At 35.9% G+C, this 18,748-nt stretch overlaps 1 protein-coding gene across 1 annotated transcript in view; it reads left to right on the top strand.

Annotated features, from left to right (window-relative positions):
- The window catches only part of samd11 (sterile alpha motif domain containing 11), a 73,027-nt gene that overhangs the window by 24,573 nt on the left and 29,706 nt on the right, over positions 1-18,748 (top strand). Inside the window, 1 exon segment of the mRNA XM_051097338.1 lies at positions 8,351-8,460. Within this exon segment, the coding sequence (XP_050953295.1) occupies positions 8,351-8,460 (110 nt within the window).

Below are 18,748 nucleotides of genomic sequence, written 5' to 3'. Positions count from 1 at the left end.
GCCGTTCATTCATTTCTGTTTTGTTAAAACATTTCCCCGTGCAGTTCTGGAGTGTTGCGCGACACACTGCTGGGAAGGGGACGTGATGCTGTAGGATTCCTGGAAAGAACCTTCTCTTAAGGCAATAATTAGTGGTTGGGTTCCAGTTCTGGAACTTTTAGAATATCCAGGGCTCTTCCCAAGGAACGGCTGTAGGCTGAGTGTTCTAAAGTTTACTATTTTCAGGAAAACTTGTCGTTCAAAGCCCTGTTTTTAAAAGCGGACAAATGCGTCCCGCTATGTACGCTATAACAGTTTGTTAATTTACACCCACACTTTCTAAATTCATAGGGCTGGAATTAAGTCCAAATCCAAAAAAAACCATTCAACTAAATGCGTCGATTATATTTTTTTGAATGCGTCTTTTTACAAATGAAGGGTTTATTTGCGAAAACAGATAACCCCTATAACTCCAGATCATTTATTTCGTAGATTAAATATGATTTAAATCCCTTTTTTGAGTTTTAAATGACTTTTGAGTTTATTTGCAAAAGCAGATAACTCAGTTTTTTACAGTTTTCATAAATCATGTTTTTCATTATGTTATCATGTTTTTGTTTTGTTTTATTGTGTTAGTTACCTTATTTTTAATTTTATTTTTTTACCTAATTAAAATAACTCAACCTCTAGTTTGATTGAGATTTATCTCTTCAAATATTTCAGAACTTTTTACCATTTTTTATTTACTTTTTTTTAAATTAATTAATCCTAAAATCATTTCCCTCAGACATCGAATAGTTTTGGTGCAAAGGATATTTTGTACTTTAATTTTGTGTATTTACGTCAGACTTGGTGTGAACTGGTCTATACCTTTTGTTTGCAGTTTTGTTATTTCTGCGAAGATTTTCAGTCATCCAGGTGATTGGATGGGATGTTAAAACAATACAACTGCATTGAATGTAACTGTAGACCACCTATTTATGTAAAAGCAGTCTGGATTGTTCTGTAAATAACTTTTTTGCTAAGAAAGTAAATGTATCGCATTGAACGCGCATCTCAACTCACTGCCTGTCAAGCCAGCGTAAAGAGTTAAAACAGTGAAGATGTTTTAATCAGGTGTTGTTTTCCTGTTAGCATCTCCTTTGATTGGTTTTGCTTCAACCACATGAGTTAATCAATGTCATTAATGTCACATCTACAGAGGGCAGCTGTCTTTAAACAGACGTTACGCCGCATATCACACCTCTTAGGCTTTTACAGCTGTTGGCTTTTTCTAATTATCCAACAGCGCAACATTCAGTGTGGTGAAATAATATTTTGTTTCACTTCTACTTTTCTGGGTTCCCGCATGCTTATCGACCTCCCATCAGCTTTTATAAGGCAGGAACAACAGGAAAGCTCAGGAGAACGCACTGCGCTCTCATTTATTTATGTATCTATTTCGATATTTATTTATTGCTCTCCTCGCTAGCTGAGGCCTGGCTGCTCGGTCTGAATGTGAGCAGAATAACAACAGAGAAAAAAAAACCACAGAGAAATATTGATTTTTTTTTTTCCCTCAAAGTTTAGATTTTTTTTGTGCTGCTGTAGCGTTGCATTTTTTTACTGGTTTTACTGGACAGTATGTAAGTGGATTCTTCGGAATGATTGTTTATTAAAAGTAATGGTGAAAGTCTCAATTTTGTGCCACATTTGGCCTTTTTTACAGTGCCAGTTCATAGTGCAAAACGTCTGTCACTTTCTGTAAAAAGGAGGCATCCTCTCCGCATGCCTTCCCACTTTCTGCTTGGCACCGCTTTGTGTGTGTGTGTCAGGGTGAGACTATCAGCGCTGTGTTCAGTAATGGTGTAAGCCCTGGCGTCAGGATGCCCAGTCTGCCAGCTCTCAGTGTGACCTCTATATCTGGCGCCAGCTCTCGTCTCCCGTGTCACTGCAGGGGCACTTGTGCTGCCACTATTTCCCTCCCCAACGTTCCTGCTGCCATGAGGAACACCATGTCTGTCCAATGGCCTTCTGAGCTGCCTTAAACTCAAGTCGGTTCATAAATACCTGCCATTTAGCGAATGCTTTTCATTCAGGTGTCATATTTAAATACCCAGCCATTTGAGCAAATAAGCACAAAACGAGAAGGATTTTCTTAAAGGAACAGTTAGCTTAAAAATAAAAAAAGTGTAAATATTTACTTGCAGTAAGAAAAAATGGGGATTAGAGTATTCAAACATGAGAATGTGATTTCGATATAAAATGATCATTAAAGAAGTCCGTATGACTTGCTTTATACCCGATTAGTGAACAAATCATTCTTTGCAGTTGCATCTGTTTAGCTAATCTGTTCGGTTCACAAAACCTATTTGAATGATTCATTCGCTGATCCGGTTCAACTTATTGAATCAGTGATTCAGTCATGGCAGTTCTTGAGCAGAGCTCACTGGAGGGGAAGATTATCGGTGAATAATTTTCATTTTTGGGGTGAAGTATTCCTTTAAATCCCTCACAGAGCTTCCTATAGCAGGGCTTTATCCCTTTAGCAGCATTTGAATCTCAGTTCAGAGTCAAGCCGAGCTCTGTGCAGGTGTGCAGCTGGTTTTCTCCACATTCAACCACAAACCCTACTCCTAGGCCCTAGTGCTCCTATATCAGACGCACGTCAAGAACAGATGGAAGTGCTTTCAGCTCTGCATGTGAGTGCTGTGGTGAGGAAATGTGTCTGCTACCAGCAACAACACACAGTTGATGCAAAAACCCATATCTTTCTGGCATCGGAAAGATGTTTTGCTGTTCGTTGTGGTGTCACAGATTTTCATTTCGTTCTAAAGCACTGACTCCGAAGCGGCATTGAATGCCTCTGATTCATTTTTTGGCACTTTCCAAATATGGTATTAAAAAATATACACAAAAATTCAAGTGTAACTCAATAGACAAGTATGTCCATCATTTATATATTCACTTTCCTCATACCGCAGCTGCAGGGGCTGAGCGATGGTTCCAAAATGTATATAATGGTAATGAGATATATTTTATAGTATAGAGAAACTTTTATGGTATAGAGAAACTTTCTCGCAGTGTATCACAAAACTGGCATCATGTGTGTTGTGTAACTGTATTTGCATGTTATTGATTATTTTTATTGTGTTAAACGTATTTAAATAAATTTTAAAAAAAGTTTTATGGTATATTAAAAATGTTTAATATAAAAAAATATTAATTGTTATTTTATATTAAAAATATTACATTTGCTAGATATTAATTAAAATGTTTTTATACATTAAATAAACAGAATAGTAATGCCTGTTTTTGACAATTTAGTGAATTAACAATTTTTTTCTACCTCAGATTTTATATATATATATATATATATATATATATATAATTTATGTGACCCTGGACCACAAAACCAGTCATAAGTAGCACAGGTATATTTGTAGCAATAGCCAACAATATATTGTATGGGTCAAAATTATCTATTTTTTTCTTTTATGCCAAAAATCATTAAGATATTAAGTAAAGACCGTGTTCCATAAGGGTATTTTGTAAATTTCGCACTGTAAATATATCAAAACTTAGTATTATATGCATTGCTAAGAACTTCATTTGGACAACTTTAAAGGCGATTTTTCTCAGTGTTAATTTTTTTGCACCCTCAGATTTCAGATTTTCACGCTCGGCCAAATATTGTCCTATCCTAACAAATCCATACATCAGTGGAAAGCTTATTTATTCAGTTTCAAATGATGTATAAATCTCAAGTTCAAAAAAGTTGACCCTTATGACTGGTTTTGTGGTCCAGGGTCACATATATATAGTATATAGTATATATTAGTCACTGTAGAGTCATCAAGTCCCAATTTGTTGGGACATGTTTTTTTTTTTTTTCTTTCCGTAATGCCCAGTGCATGTCCTCTTATAGTGGGTCATATCAGGGGCAAAGTGTCTATGCATTTGACGGGGAGGTGTAAGAGGTATTGACCAGTTTAGATGGAGATTATGCTGATCGTCTTCACTGTGCGATAAGCCGCGGCTCATGTCCTAAGCGGAGTTGTCAGGTCCGCCCTGTGCTCCCCTGTGTGGGATCGCTGACTCAGGCGGCCGGGTCTTAGCTCCAGCCCTGACGCAGATTATGACCTTGGCCGCCAGTCGTGGGAGGCCTCATTAGCGGTCCTCACCGGGACAGCCCAGAAAAAGTGTGCTAATTAACCTGCTAACAATGTCCTTGCTTAGTGAGCTCACTGCAGAGCCTCCGTCCGAGGATAATAGCCTTCCCTAGCTGCCAGAGCGGGAGCTGGAAGATGGAGCTGTTGTTTGGACTGATGCCCTGTTAAGGGGATGGATGAGGGAACTTGGATGACCTATAGAGAACGCCAGAGTTGTTTCCTAGATAAAGGTTAAATGGACCTTTGCGCTGCGCAGAGTAGCATAGTTTCATGCGAGTTTTTAATATTTTATAGTGCTGTTGCCAAATTAGAGTAGACGAATGTCAGCGTTCGGAATGATGTTTAAATCCAAATGCTGTTTGAAAATAGTTTTGTACTAGAGGTGGAGCTGTTTGTGTTTTTTGTACGGTGTAACTACGTAGCATATTCTGTCAAATTGCTTTGCATATTTTGCAGGGAATTAATGTTTCTTTTATTGATCTATTTTAGTCTCATTTATCTTTGTATTTATCTGGGAGTTTGCCAGTGTCAAATGAAATATGAGCTTTCTGATCATAGTGTTTTATTCTTGTAGATGTAGTGAACGATTGTGCTTTCGCTGTATTGTATGTATCCATTCTGTATATTAGTAAAATTGTCTTTTGTTTGTTTATACTGTATATATGTATTTATAATATTTATATATAAATGTATTATTTTTAATTCTTTTTAAATAAACATAGTATTTTTATAATTTATTTTACAAAATAATAATTTTCTGTATAATTTATGTATTATTTGTAAACATTAATTTGACTATATGTATTTTTTTTTAATTTTTAACAATTTGCATTTAACAATGCTCGTTCTCATTTAACTCAATTAGATTATTGTTAGAACTTAAGTTGCACTTAAGATAATATTATAATTTGCCTAACATTATTTTGCTCTTCTGTCAGTCTTTATAGAGACAACATGGCCAAAGCAAAACTTACAATACAGTAAATCTAAAAATATAACCTAATTAAAGAGTGAATGATCTATGTGTAAACTAGTGCTGTCAAACAATTAATAGCGATTAATCGCATCCAAAATAAGTTGTTTCCATAATATGTGTGTACTGTGTATATTTATTATTTATATTTAAATTAGTGCTGTTAAACAATTAATCGTGATTAATCGCATCCAAAATAAAATATTTGTTTACATAATATGTGTGTGCACTGTTTATATTTATTATGTATATATAAATGGACACACTTGCATGTATTTCATAAAAATATGTTTATATATTAAATATATTTATATATAATATAAATTATGTGAATATAAATATATACTGTATGTGTGTGTATTTATATATACATAATAGATATACACAGTACACAAACATATTATGTAAACAAAAGCTTCTGTTTTGGATGCGATTAATTGCGATTAATCATTGAAAGCACTCTTTGAAGTACATGCACATGCATGTATATTTTAAAGAAAAGTATGTTGTTTATATATTAAATTTATTTATATATATCTGTTATATACTTGTAAATACATGTAAATATTTTCAAATATATATACTGTATGTGTGTGTATTTATATATGCACACTAAATATACACAGTATACATATAATATGTCAACAAGAACTTTTATTTTGGATGCGATTAATCGAGATTAATTGTTTGACAGCACTAGTGTAAACTTAATTGTAAAATAAAATTGTGTGAGTTAAATATATAAAATATATATTTTTCATTCAAATTGTTTTAATAGGTGATATAATAGGATTAATAGCGAATGCTGCAATATATATAAGTATCGTGCGTCTGATCTTGTGTCAAGCACTCGACCAATGACATTTCTGTCATGGATTCTCGGAATGACAAGTGAATTTGCAGCCCAGTTCGGTCATGGAGAATAAATTCCTGTACGTGCTGTGTTGTTTGTAGCTGAACTATAAGCGTGGCAGGCTGACATTACTGAAGCCCAGCCTGTAATCTACGGACTGTAAAACTAGCATTTCGACTGCCACAAACAGCAGGGCCACGGGCCCACCACAGCAACACAGCGGATTGCGAGACTGTCCCGTGACAGCCCATAAAAACGTCCCTCAGAACTTGACATTAGTGCGCCCCACAGACCGCCAGGCGCTGCGAGATATGCATCTGATATTTGCTAAATGCTAATCGGGAATTTGAAATCATTATGCGTTATAATGCGATCAGAGCTGTAATCAGATTGCATTAAAATACCTCCATGACACACTTCTTCTATCAGTCTCTATAGAGACAACATGGCCCAAGCAGGACTTACAAGGGTTAATGAAGGATGAGTGAGGAAAGGATGAGAGGGCGAAGGAGGGAGGAAGGGAGGTTGAGGGAACGGCCTTGTCCACTTCTAATCTGTAAACCCTTCAGTTGGCCTTGAAAAGACGACCCGCGAGAGGAAGACAAGTGTGCGGCGTCGATGACGGTCCTGGCTTGGGATCAGTTTCTCAGTCTGCGAAAAGCTATAACCCTCTTTCGTCATGTTTCACGTGTATATGAATCATGTGTAAACGATATTTAAAAAAATACAATATTAAAAATAAATATAAACTATTTTGAAAGAGGGATTGTTTTATGTGTTCTACCTAATTATAAAATAATAAAAAATATATAAAATATATTTAACCTCATATTTTTCATTCAAATTATGTTATTAGTCATCCACAGGTTGAGTAATTTTGACCTGTGTGGTTTTACAGTTACATTAGTGTATATATATATATATATATATATAAAATTTATTTTATTTAAATTAGACTTTTTTTCAAGTCTATCACAAATTGCTTAAAGTTTGGCAGGTTTAGATTCTAATTTAAACTAAAAAGTATTTATTTATATATTATTTCTGAACCACATAGTTGAGTAAATTTGACCTTTTACACTTAGGCTTTAATGTTGTTTATAGATTTATGTTGCAGTTTAATATTTAAAAAGTATGCCTGTATTTGTTAATTTCTTTTTAACATTTTTATTTATTTTAATACTATTTTTGCCTTTTTTTTTTTTTATTAATTTTATTTAACAAGTCTGAACCACATAGTCACCCACAGGTTGACCGATTTTGCCCTGTGTGGTTTTACAGTTACATTTTATATGTTTCATGTGTATATGAATCATGTGTTAACATTATTTAAAAAAAATACAATATTAAAAATAAATATAAAACTATTTAAACAGTGAATGATTTATGTGTAAACCTAATAGGTTCCTTTGACCTAATTAAAACCCATTTAACAGATATACTTATTAAATATTACTGAAATATTAGAAAGATAATATTGATACAGTGTGGATACTTGGGTTTTTTTAATCAAATCATGTGACATTTTTAGACAGATAAGGTTTGAAACATTTGATCAAGTTGATTATCATAAGATAATTCGAAGTAGATATTGATAGGGCGTTGGGTTTCTCAAGCTAAATATTCAATGGTTTCTTCACTTGTCCAAAACGGCTGACAAGACTGGTTCTCCGGTTGCGTGTGAGGCCTTTTTGCCACTGTAGCATAAATACGTCCTTAAATATCAGCTGAATTACATACAAATTTTATTATCCATTCTAAATTTTAAATCCACATGCTCATGTTGAATGGTAAACCAGCCGCTTTTATTCTCCACTTATCGGGTTCTTTTATGAAACGGCAGATCTCTAGAGATTACTCTCATCCCCCGCGCGCCTCGCGCGCCTCCAGAGACCCGAACGATTTCAGCAGAGCGATCATAAAAACCATAATCACCTGGTTTTAAGCTCATAAACTGCTTATGAGTTGAATGTGTTGATTAGAACATCTTAAGGTTGAAGATGAGACTGGATGAAACTCGAAATTGCTTGACGCAGGAATCTGTCAGCGCTCATTATACGCTTAAAATCCAAAAGACAATGAATGCAGAAGCGAGGCAAAAGAGCCAACGGCAGAAAGCGTTTCAGCTACAAGAGACCAAACCGGAGTGCACCGGGTCGGCCGTGTTTGATTCGTTAGAGTTTGTTTGTGTTGGAAACACGTTGGGTTTACTTATTGTATACTTTGTGCTTGATTCTCCTTGTGTACAGCTGGTAAGTTTGATCATTTCAGTCTAACTGGGCAGTTTTGATATTGAGTGTTTCTTTGCGTTATGAATCTGTGATTAGGAATCACCAGAGATATTTACCCTCACTTCTTCTTGCTTTCCCTCTCTCCTTTTCTTTCTTCTTTCAGTCGTGACAGTGACCTCTCAACGATCATCTCCAACCTGCACCACACCCGACAGCACGGCATGCCCGAGGGCCAGCCCTGCTCCGACCTCAGCCTCGCCTCCGCACACTCAGGTAGGACACACCTAGAGACAGCACACCTGAGACGCATTCACACATAATCGGGGATGAATGTTCTGGTACATTATGAGCCATGCGTTTATGGATATGGAACTTATAGAGCGAAAGAAAACACATGGACATGCATGGGAAGTGGTCTGGGTGAAAGCAGCCAAAAATGCTTTTATGATTATGATACACACTTGTCAAATCTGTGAAATGTGCAGCATCTGAGCTATAGTCTCGTTATAATTGCTTCTGTGGCTTTCTCTGTCTATATTATTCTGTTTTATTGCCGTCATACTCTGTTTTTACAGGGTTTATCCTTTTGATTGATGTAGAACAATTACACTGACTGCGTGCTAGTATTTTAATTCGGTTTAATTTGCATGATTGAGGGCTGTAAGCTCATTACTCGCTCCATTGTGGCCATATTCATTCCATTACTTAATGCTCTTGTCTTCGCCTCTCTTAGCGCACAACTTAAACCACCGTTAAAACTACTCTGAGTAAATAGCTTTATTTGTCATTAATCTCGGACCAAACAGAAGGACTACCGGACATACTGTGTGTTAATCTCATTTGTTTTCTAAACCACATGGTTAAGTAAATTTGACCTGTCTGGTTTTACAACTCTTTAGTGTTGTTTGTAGATTTATGTTGCATGTTAAATATTTAAAAAAATATGTATTTTTCCCCCCCTATTATTTATTTTAATAATATTTTGTTGCCTTTTTTATTTTTAATATTTTATACTTTTTTTTAATTAATTTTATTTTATATTTTCATTAGGGCCCGAGCACTGCAGTGCGAGGACCCTACTGGAATTGCTCCATTTATTAAATATTATTTTACTTATTAAATATAATAATAATAATAATAATTGTTATTATATAAATTATTATTATTAAATAATAATAAATTATTATTATTAAAACCACATAGTTACGCACAGATATTTTGACCTGTTTGGTTTTACAGTATATATATCATTTATATTTTATATTTTTTTATTTATTTTAAATTTATTTTAAAATTCAAATTTATTATTTTAAATGTATTTATATATTTCTGAACCACATGGTTAAATTTGATCTGTCTGGTTTACACTTTGGCTTTAATGTTGTTTTTAGGTTTATGTTGCAGTTTGATATTTAAAGATATGTATGTATTTGTTTATTTTTTTTCATTCGTTTAGTTTTATTCATTTTAATAATATTTTTTGCCATGTATTTAGAATTTTATTTTCAATAGTTTACGCTTTTACTGAAATCATAGGGGATTATTTTACTGTATTTAAATAATTCTTGAGTAATTTTGACCTGTGTGGTTTTACAGTTACGTTGTATTTATTTATTTATTTATTTATTTAAGTGTTATTTAATTAAATTTATATTAGACTTTTTTTAAGTTTTTTACTAATTGCTTAAAGTTAGACAGGTTTCAATTTAGAAATGTTTTAATTTACAGTAAAAAGTAGTTATTTTTTATTATTTAAAAATGTAAACTTATTATTTTACATTTATTTATTTCTGAACCACATGGTTAAGTAAATTTGACCTGTCTGGTTGTACACTTACACTTTACAAATATTTATGTATTTTTTTTTCTTTTTTTTTTTTTTACAGTTTTACTTATTTAAAAATTTTTTTTGCTAGCTTTAGTTATAGACAGCTATATATATATATATATATATATATATATATAATTTAAAAGTATTCTAATTTACACTAAAAAAGTAGTTATTATTTTAATTGTATTAATTTAAATGTATTTATTATTTTATTCATTTATTTATTATATAATTATTATTTTATAATATTTAGTAAAAATTAATTTGCATTTTTAGATTGTAGTAAATACAGCATAGTCAAGTCAAGGATCCTATGGGTTTCTGGTAAAATGGCCATATGTGAATATATGTATCTAAATCCTATTACAGTAGCTTCGGCGCAGCATAATAAAGTCTTAAGCTACTGTCCCCCATCCTCTATATCGCTCTGATCGTATGGCTCTGAATATGGATCCAATTACTATTACTGGGCTCTAGGTTTATACTAGACTAGAGATCTAAGGGTTGGGTTGAAAACAAGATTTTCCCATAACTTAAATGGAAGATGCTCAATTAAACATAATCTTAATTGGACAAGACACAAAGGAATAAGAGCGGAAGCCACCTGCGGTGCAGCTGATGACCAAAATCTGTCAGTTTGAGCGTTTAAAAGAGGTTTAACGGGTGCTGTAAGCAGCTAGACTCGTGTCTGTAAACAAGTCCAATCCGATCACGCAGCGCGTCTAATTCTGTCTGCCAGTGAAATTAGAGAGCCTCCGTCCCTGGGCCAGGTTAGGGGTCGAATGGATAAAACAGGCCCGTTTGGAAGTGCGTTTTTCGCATGATCAGAATGATGCACGTTTATTAAATTTCGCATTTGACCACATGACGTTGCAAAAACATGTAGCAGTACGTTAAAGGCTGACCTTATATAAGCTTAAATCAAAGCAGACGCAAGTGTTCGTTTTTCCATGTTCAGCTGCGAGACTCCAACAGCTTTTTTTGTTCCGTCACACAGTCTCTTTTACTTCCTTTCAAGTCTGAGTTCTTCTGTGGGTATGCGGTTGAGCGAGAGAGGGAGAAGAAAAGGTTGGAAAAGTGCAGAACAAATGAATGAGCAGAGCGGCGTTTGGTATCGAGGGAGGGTGGACTGCAGCGTGGAGTCGCGAGACAGGCGGAGGAAGAGGAAGCCGACTGCCGCGCTGGGGTTGCTTTGCACCGGAGAGGCCCGTTAATTAAATCTGAGGGACAGACATGAGAGCTGACCCAGGCGTCAGCCGCAGCCAGTCAGCGACGGAGGAGAGGCGGCTCCCGCTCCCCCTCCCTCGCCACCCCCCCCCCCTCTCCGTCCGGCCGGCCGGCCTGCTGGCCCCAGCGAGGGATGGGGGGGAGGGCAGGGCGCCGGCAGCTCGTCTGGCTCTCTGTGTAGACTCCTAAACGTGGCTTTGCGGTCAGACCAGAGACTCTTAATAGGCGTATAAGGTGTTTTTGCTTTTTTTCCCTCCCTCCCTGCCGCTCTCATGGTTTCCTAAAGCAGACAGGAGCGTCTGCGCGAGGCTGCTGTGTATCTGGACCAGCAAATTGACGTAGAGTCCCTGAATTTGTATGTTATAATCTAAATCTTCTCTCTCAAGACGCAGCGTTTGCATGTTTATACAGCAATTGAAGTGTCCAGTCAATGATGTTTGTTTTTTACCCCCACAAGTCTGCTTGTCCTGTGCATCACCATTATTATATGTATGGGTGGGCCACAGCCCAGTGCACTGTACATCGCTTTAGAGTCAGAACACTCTACCACATACATAAAAATATATTATACAAAATATATATATACTCAGTCTGCAGTGTCACATGGTCCTTCATCAAAACTAGTCATAAGGGTAAATTTTTTAATAAGCTTTCCATTGATGTATGGTTTGTTAGGACAATATTTGGCCGAGATACAACTATTTGAAAATCTTGAATCTGAGGGTTCAAAAAAATCTAAATATTGAGAAAATCGCCTTTAAAGTTGTCCAAATGAAGTTCTTAGCAATGCATATCACTAATCAAAAATTAAGTTTTAACATATTTACGGTAAGAAATTTACAAAATATTTTCATGGAACATGATCTTTACTTAATATCCTAATGATTTTTGGCCAAAAAAAAAAAAATAATAATAATTTTGTCCCATACAATTTATTTTTGGCTATTTCTACAAATATACCCATGCTACTTGGTTTTGTGGTCCAGGGTCACATATGCTGATTGATGCTAAAGAAATATTTCTTATTATTGATGAAAATGATTAATGCTAAAAACAGCTGCTCAGTATTTTTGTGGAATCAATGTTGTTTCCAAAGTTTATTAAATTCAAATTAAGAGATTAATAAATTCAAAAGTTTGATGTAAAAAGATATGTTTGAAGATATTAAGTTTTTTACTATTTATATTAAGAAATTAATACTTTATTTAGCAGTGACCCATTAAATTGATCAAAATTCTTAGTAATGATACTTATAATAATAATAATAATAATAATAATAATAATGTTACAAAGATATTTTTAGTACATGCTGTTTAATTTTCTGTTCATCAAAGAATCCTAAAAAAATATTTTATTTTTCCACAAAAATATTAAGCATTGAAATTCTGAAAATTCAGCCATCGCAGAAATAAATTACATTTAAAAATATATTGAAATAAAAAAGGGTACTTATAATAATAGTATAATAGTTCATGAAGTTCATGAATATAATAATAGTATAATAGTTCATGAATGTGATAGATCCATGCTAAAAAAGATAAGATTATTCATAACAAAAAAAAATAAGTGACATCGGTGCAAAAACAGCTTCACGTTATGTAACGCTTGAGTTAAAAATAGTACATTCGAAACAGGAAAACTAATTTTATGAAACTGAACGTTTTTTTAATGCGCTGAATCAATTCAACATCAGCTGCAAAAAGTCACATGTTGCTCAATAAATGAAAACAAGTTTCTGGAGTCTTTTTTTGTATGTATATAAAGTAAAGCACTCAGGCATAGGCAAATCCACCTGAATATATATATATATATGTAATATATATATACCTTGATATAAACAGTATATCAAAATCTCCAGTAATAACACATTGATTGTCATATGGCGCAACCAAAATTATACGTGTTTTTTCCCCTTTTCTGTCCCTGTTGGTTCTTTCACGATTCACGGACGCCTGCCTTTCTTGCATCTTCCTGCATTTTCCTCAACCACCTTTTGTCTCCCCGTCTTTATTTTTCCCTCAATTGCAGCGTTTTTTGCCTTGTTCTGTTGTTTTCTCATTCTTTTTCCCATGATTTTGATCTCTCTCTTTTTCTCCGCTCGTTCCCTCCCTCATTTTCTGTCTTTCTCTCTTTCTGTCTGTCTCTCCCCTAAGGCTCTCAGTGGGGGGAGCGGCAGTAGAGGAGGGCGGTGCTGAATCCTCTGGGCTGGCGGAAGCGCCGTGCTGCTCGCCCCCACCCCCCCCCCATAGCCAATCAATGCCATCCTTTCAGTTCTGGCCGAGCCCCGCAAACAGGGGGATCAATAAGTTATTAGCACCATTCTGTCAGCTGTAATGTGGAGATTGATTGGAGGTTGGGGCTCCGCCGCGCCGCCCGCCACTTCCCCTGCCTGATAAAGATGACAGATTAAGGGAATAAGAAAAGGGAATTAAGGAGTGTGGCCTGTCCAACTTGTCAGGAGCCGGAGAGACGGAAGGAGCAAAGGGAGAAGGAGGAGAAAACCAAGAGCCTCCTTTTCTGCTCATTTAGTCATTCTGCTGTTTCTCCATCCATCTAGGCTCCTGCCTTTATTAAGGTTCTGCCCTTGTTTTGGCCCGGCTCTGCACCGCACAGCCTGGAGTTTAAAGGAATTAGAGGTAGCGCTGGCGACAGAAGTCGTTCCGTGAGTTGGGTAAAGGCTGAGGCACGAGGCAGCTCCGAGCCTCCCTGTTTGGTGTTAAATGTGAGCATCACAGCTTTAAGAAGCAACATTTAATTGGTATTAAAGGCTTTCCGCCTTAAAATCTCTGACCCTGAGGCAGACAGGCGCTGCTGAAACCCTGCCTCTCCCTTGAGCGCACTGAGAGACAGAGAGAGTGCAGTATTCTCGCTGCTGCTGTGGATTTTTGAAGCTCTTTGAAGCTGTTTTTTGCATTTATTTTTTGAATGAGCATTTTCAGGGTAGAGAAGTATATAAAGTGTATATAGCATATTTTTACTGAAATTACTCTTTAAAAGTTTGTATAATAGACTAATTTAGAAAGTAGCGTACCAGCGCATTACTTACTATTTATGCCTTTTGAGTAGTATTGCAATATGCTTTTCCAAATGCAGCCAAAGGCTATGTGCAAAAATCATACTAACATACGTTTGCCAAGATGTGGATTTTTTCAGGCTTTTTTGACTCATTAATTTGGACTGTCCAATGTTAAGACGTTTTACCCACAATTTTGGTAAAATATAAGCATTAAGTATATACTGCACTATGCATTAAGTATGCTAGTGTCAAGTATATATTATGCACTAAGTATGTTAATATAAACTATATGTGACCCTGGACCGCAAAACCAGTCATAAGGGTCAATTTTTTGAAATTGAGATTCATACGTCATATGAAAGCAAAATAAATAAGCTTTCTATTGATGGATGATTTGTTAGGATAAGACAACTATTTGGAAATCTGTAATCTGAGAGTGCAAAAAAATCAAAATATTGAGAAAATCAAGTTGAAGTTGTCCAAATGAAGTTTTTAGCAATGCATATTACTAATCAAAATTAAGTTTTGATATATTTATGGTAGGACATTTACTAAAAATATCTTCATGGAACATGATCTTTACTTAATATCCTAATCATTTTTGGTATAAAAGAAAAATCGATCATTTTGACCTATGCAATGTGTTGTTGGCTGTTCTGACTGATTTTGGGGTCTAGGGTCACATATACTCTGCAATAAGCAGCAAGTATGCTAGTATGAAGTATATATTTCTCAGTATAAGTGCTAGTATTCTATTACCAACATACTTGAAGATTTCTAGACTTGGATCTAAAAGATCTAAAAGGGATAGTTCACCCAAAAATTCTGTCATTAATTACTCATCCTCTTGTCGTTCCAAACACGTAAGACCTTCGTTCATCTTCCAAACGGCGAGTGATTAATGACCGAATTTTCATTTTTGGATGAACTATCCCTTTAAGATCTTAAATCTAAATTGCTCCTTCATAAACGTTTTAAAAATCATGCAAACAGAGAATAATAAATGAATAGGAGCAGGAGAAGAGTGTGTGAACAGTTAACACGAAGGTTTATAAGGAGAAAAGAAACTGCGAGTGAGTCAGTGTCGCTTCCCGCCTCCGGCTCCTCCATGCAGAATAACGGCTTCCTCTTCTCGGTCCCGAACTCTCTCTTCTTTTGTTGAGTGCATTACTTCAGCTAGAGACCAAAGTGCTAAGAGCAGACAGAGAGTGAGGTCCGGAGCCAGGTTTCCTCTCCGCCTGCGCCGACGCCACGGGCACGCTGCCCTGCTCCAAAACTTTTCCCCTCTCACTTACGAAAGCATTTCATACTGCAAATCACTCTGTCCCGTGCTGTCAAATCACATCATGAGGTTTTAAAGGTTGTGTTTAATCACTTGGGGGAGTTGATTCGGGGGACAGAATGCTGTGTGAGTTTGAGCTGTAGGTCTGAGTGACAGTTCAGGAACGTTGATTTTGAAGAGATGGAGATGGAGGTTGAGATGGAGAGGAGCTGGACTCAGCCCAGGGCTTTGGGAGTGTTGGCAGGCAGGAGGTTGCCTGATAAGACGCGATGGAGCTTGGAGAACAGGCTGGGCTGGAGATAGCAGCACTAGGGTGGCTGAGCCCTGTGGGAAAGACACTGCTAAGAGATTAGGGTCAAACAGAGACGTACCAAGAGGAAGAGAGAGCGGCTCAACATAGCTGCTACAGAAACCAGAGGGCGCTTTGGTATGTAGAAGTGTTTCCCAACCCTTTTCGACTTGGGTAACGCCATTCGCCTTTTAAAGGGATAGTTCACCCAAAAATGAAATTTAATTACCCATATTGTTCAAAAATACTTTTTTTATGTTCAACAGAAGAAAGGAAGTCATAGAGGATTGGAACATCTTGATGGTGAGTATGTGATGAATACATTTCAATTTCTGGGTGAACTATCCCTTTAACTCGTATTATATAATTGAACACCTTTTAAACTAGTTTTTGCACAACCTTGCAGGCTTTTTGGCTCAAGCGTAGACAGGAGCAGCCAATTGCTATAGTTTTACACTTATGCAGCGATCGTATCAGTTCCACGTGAAGATAGAGAGCGGAAAATAATTGAATACGCCAAGGGAGATTCTTCACCTCAAAGGCCGACGAAGGGAGAAAAAGTGGAGCGAGAGACAGACGGAGGGAGTGTTGTTGTTGTCTTTGGGCAGAGGTTAGGAAAGGAGATGGGGGCCCATTAGAGAGGCCCCTTTTTCTCTTTGGAGTGGGATAGACAGCCTTCCCCCCTGATGAGAATACATCAAACAGCGTCATTAGTAAAGCTCGCTCCCCACAAAGAATCCCAGACTGAGCTCTGCCACTCCAAAAGCCCTTTCAAGCGCAGGCTTGCTTTTCTTTCTCTCTCTGTGTCTCTTTCCAGCACTCTTATCAGAGAGAGGGACGAGCAGTACGCTTGGTCTCGAGAGGCAGGGGTGTGAGAGAGTAGTTTGTACTTTTGTGTCGGACATATACAGAGGTGCAGGCTCTCTCCGTTTTGTGCCATGCAAGAATCCCCCTTCACTCTTCTTTGATGTGTAGAGCTTTATTCATGGGTTACACATAAGGGTCATCCGGAGTAATGGCTTCCTTTTAAGAACTTGTGAAATCAAAATAAGAGTTTCGCGACTTTCTAGTTCATATGTGTTAGCTGTAAGGCTAATCTATATGCTAAGCAGTCATTCACTTTGTCAAATGATTCACAAATGTGAAATGTCCAGTCTTTCTTGTCCAGAAAAAAGGAGTGAAAGTCTTGATGACATCATCCTGCACTACAGTTTTGTTTTGTCAAATAATCGAATGATAATGTTCCACCCACCTTGGTTCTGGAAATGTTTCTTCTATTTTCCCTTAGGGATTTTTAAAAAAATCTTCTTTAACAAGCAGTGAACCAAACCAACCAGCTACGAAGTGAATCAAAATATTACAAACTTTGAAAATCAGACAAAAAGACAGTAAAAGGTACAGGACTTTGTACTTACTGGCAGCATTGGGATTGACAATCAAATTAAAAATGACTAGGTGAATATTAAAACAATCTAAAGACTGTAGTTGATTTTTTTATATATATCGTTTGACAGCCCTTATATATATATATATATATATATATATATATATATGAAGAGTTCATTTGAAAAAAACAGATAACTTTGCAAAAACAGATAATGTTTTTAACAATTTTTTAAAAAAAAATCATGGTTTTTCATTGTGCATTCCGATTAATCTCAATCAAATTGCAGTTGACTTATTTTGGTATAAAGTAAAAATAATAAAACACAGCTAACTAACACAATAAAAAACAATAGAAATATGATAAATAATAAACAACATGATTTTCGAAAATGTAAAAAAGTTGAGTAATCTTATAGGTATATTCATGTATACACAAATATTTAAAGGGATTGTTCACCCAAAAATTAAATTTCTGTCATCAGTTACTCCCCCTCAAGCTGTTCCAAACCTTTAAGACCTTCGTTTATCTTTGAAACAAATGTTAAGATATTTTTGATCAAATCTGAGAGCTTTCTGACCCTGCATAGACAGACGTGACACGTTCAAGGCCCAGAAAGGTGGTAAGGACATCATTAAAATAGTCTCTAGGCTCTTGGATTTCATCAAAAATATCTTAATAATAATTAATAATAATAATAATAATAATAATAATTTATATTCCAATGAACGAAGGATTTATGGGTTTGGAATGACATGAGGGTGAGTAATTAATGACAGATTTTCCATTTTTGGGTGAACTATACCTTTAAGTAGTTTGAAAGCGTAAAGAGATTGTCTCTTATGTCATTTATGTCTCTTAATGGGAGTGGGTGGAAAATTGGAAACTAAAGAGTTCTTTTGGCACAGTTATCTTGTCTTGATTCTGATTGGTGGAGATTTCTTGCAGAATCATGGGTAATGTAGTTTTCACCTGGAATTCTATTGTTAAACATGATTAGTTGAAATAATGCAAACTGAGAGCTTCAACAAAACATATACTATACATTATCAAACTCATAGCTCAGAGTAGATCTGTCTTTCAAAGTTTATAAGTTACCTGTGGTAACTCATAGTTTCCCCAATGGTGAAAATGAATGGGATTTTACTTCTGTAACCCAACTGTTGCACTACCTGGAACCAATTAAAAAGTAACAAATCACAGTATTGGCTATTTTGAAAGAAGTAGAGCAATGTCTCCCTACTTTGCAACCAAATATGCCAACATAAGAAAGATCTCTGTGCTTGTTCAACAGTGTTATGAGGTCTTTAAAATGATGCACCTGCAGGGCACCATAAATGTTTTAAAAATAACTTTTTATGATATCCATAGACAATAAAACACAATAAATACAATAAAGGTTCAAATGCAAGCAACATGTATAATCTGTTTCCTCTCAGTTTATTGCTCAGTCCATTTAGATAAAGAATCAGACAGCAACAAAAGACAAAAGGAAGAGCGTAACTCTGTGGCTTTGACTTTTTTGCTTCATG

Source organism: Labeo rohita, chromosome 23, assembly GCF_022985175.1.
Source record: "Labeo rohita strain BAU-BD-2019 chromosome 23, IGBB_LRoh.1.0, whole genome shotgun sequence".
NCBI lineage: Eukaryota > Metazoa > Chordata > Actinopteri > Cypriniformes > Cyprinidae > Labeo > Labeo rohita.
This window is presented reverse-complemented; position numbering and strand designations above follow the sequence as displayed.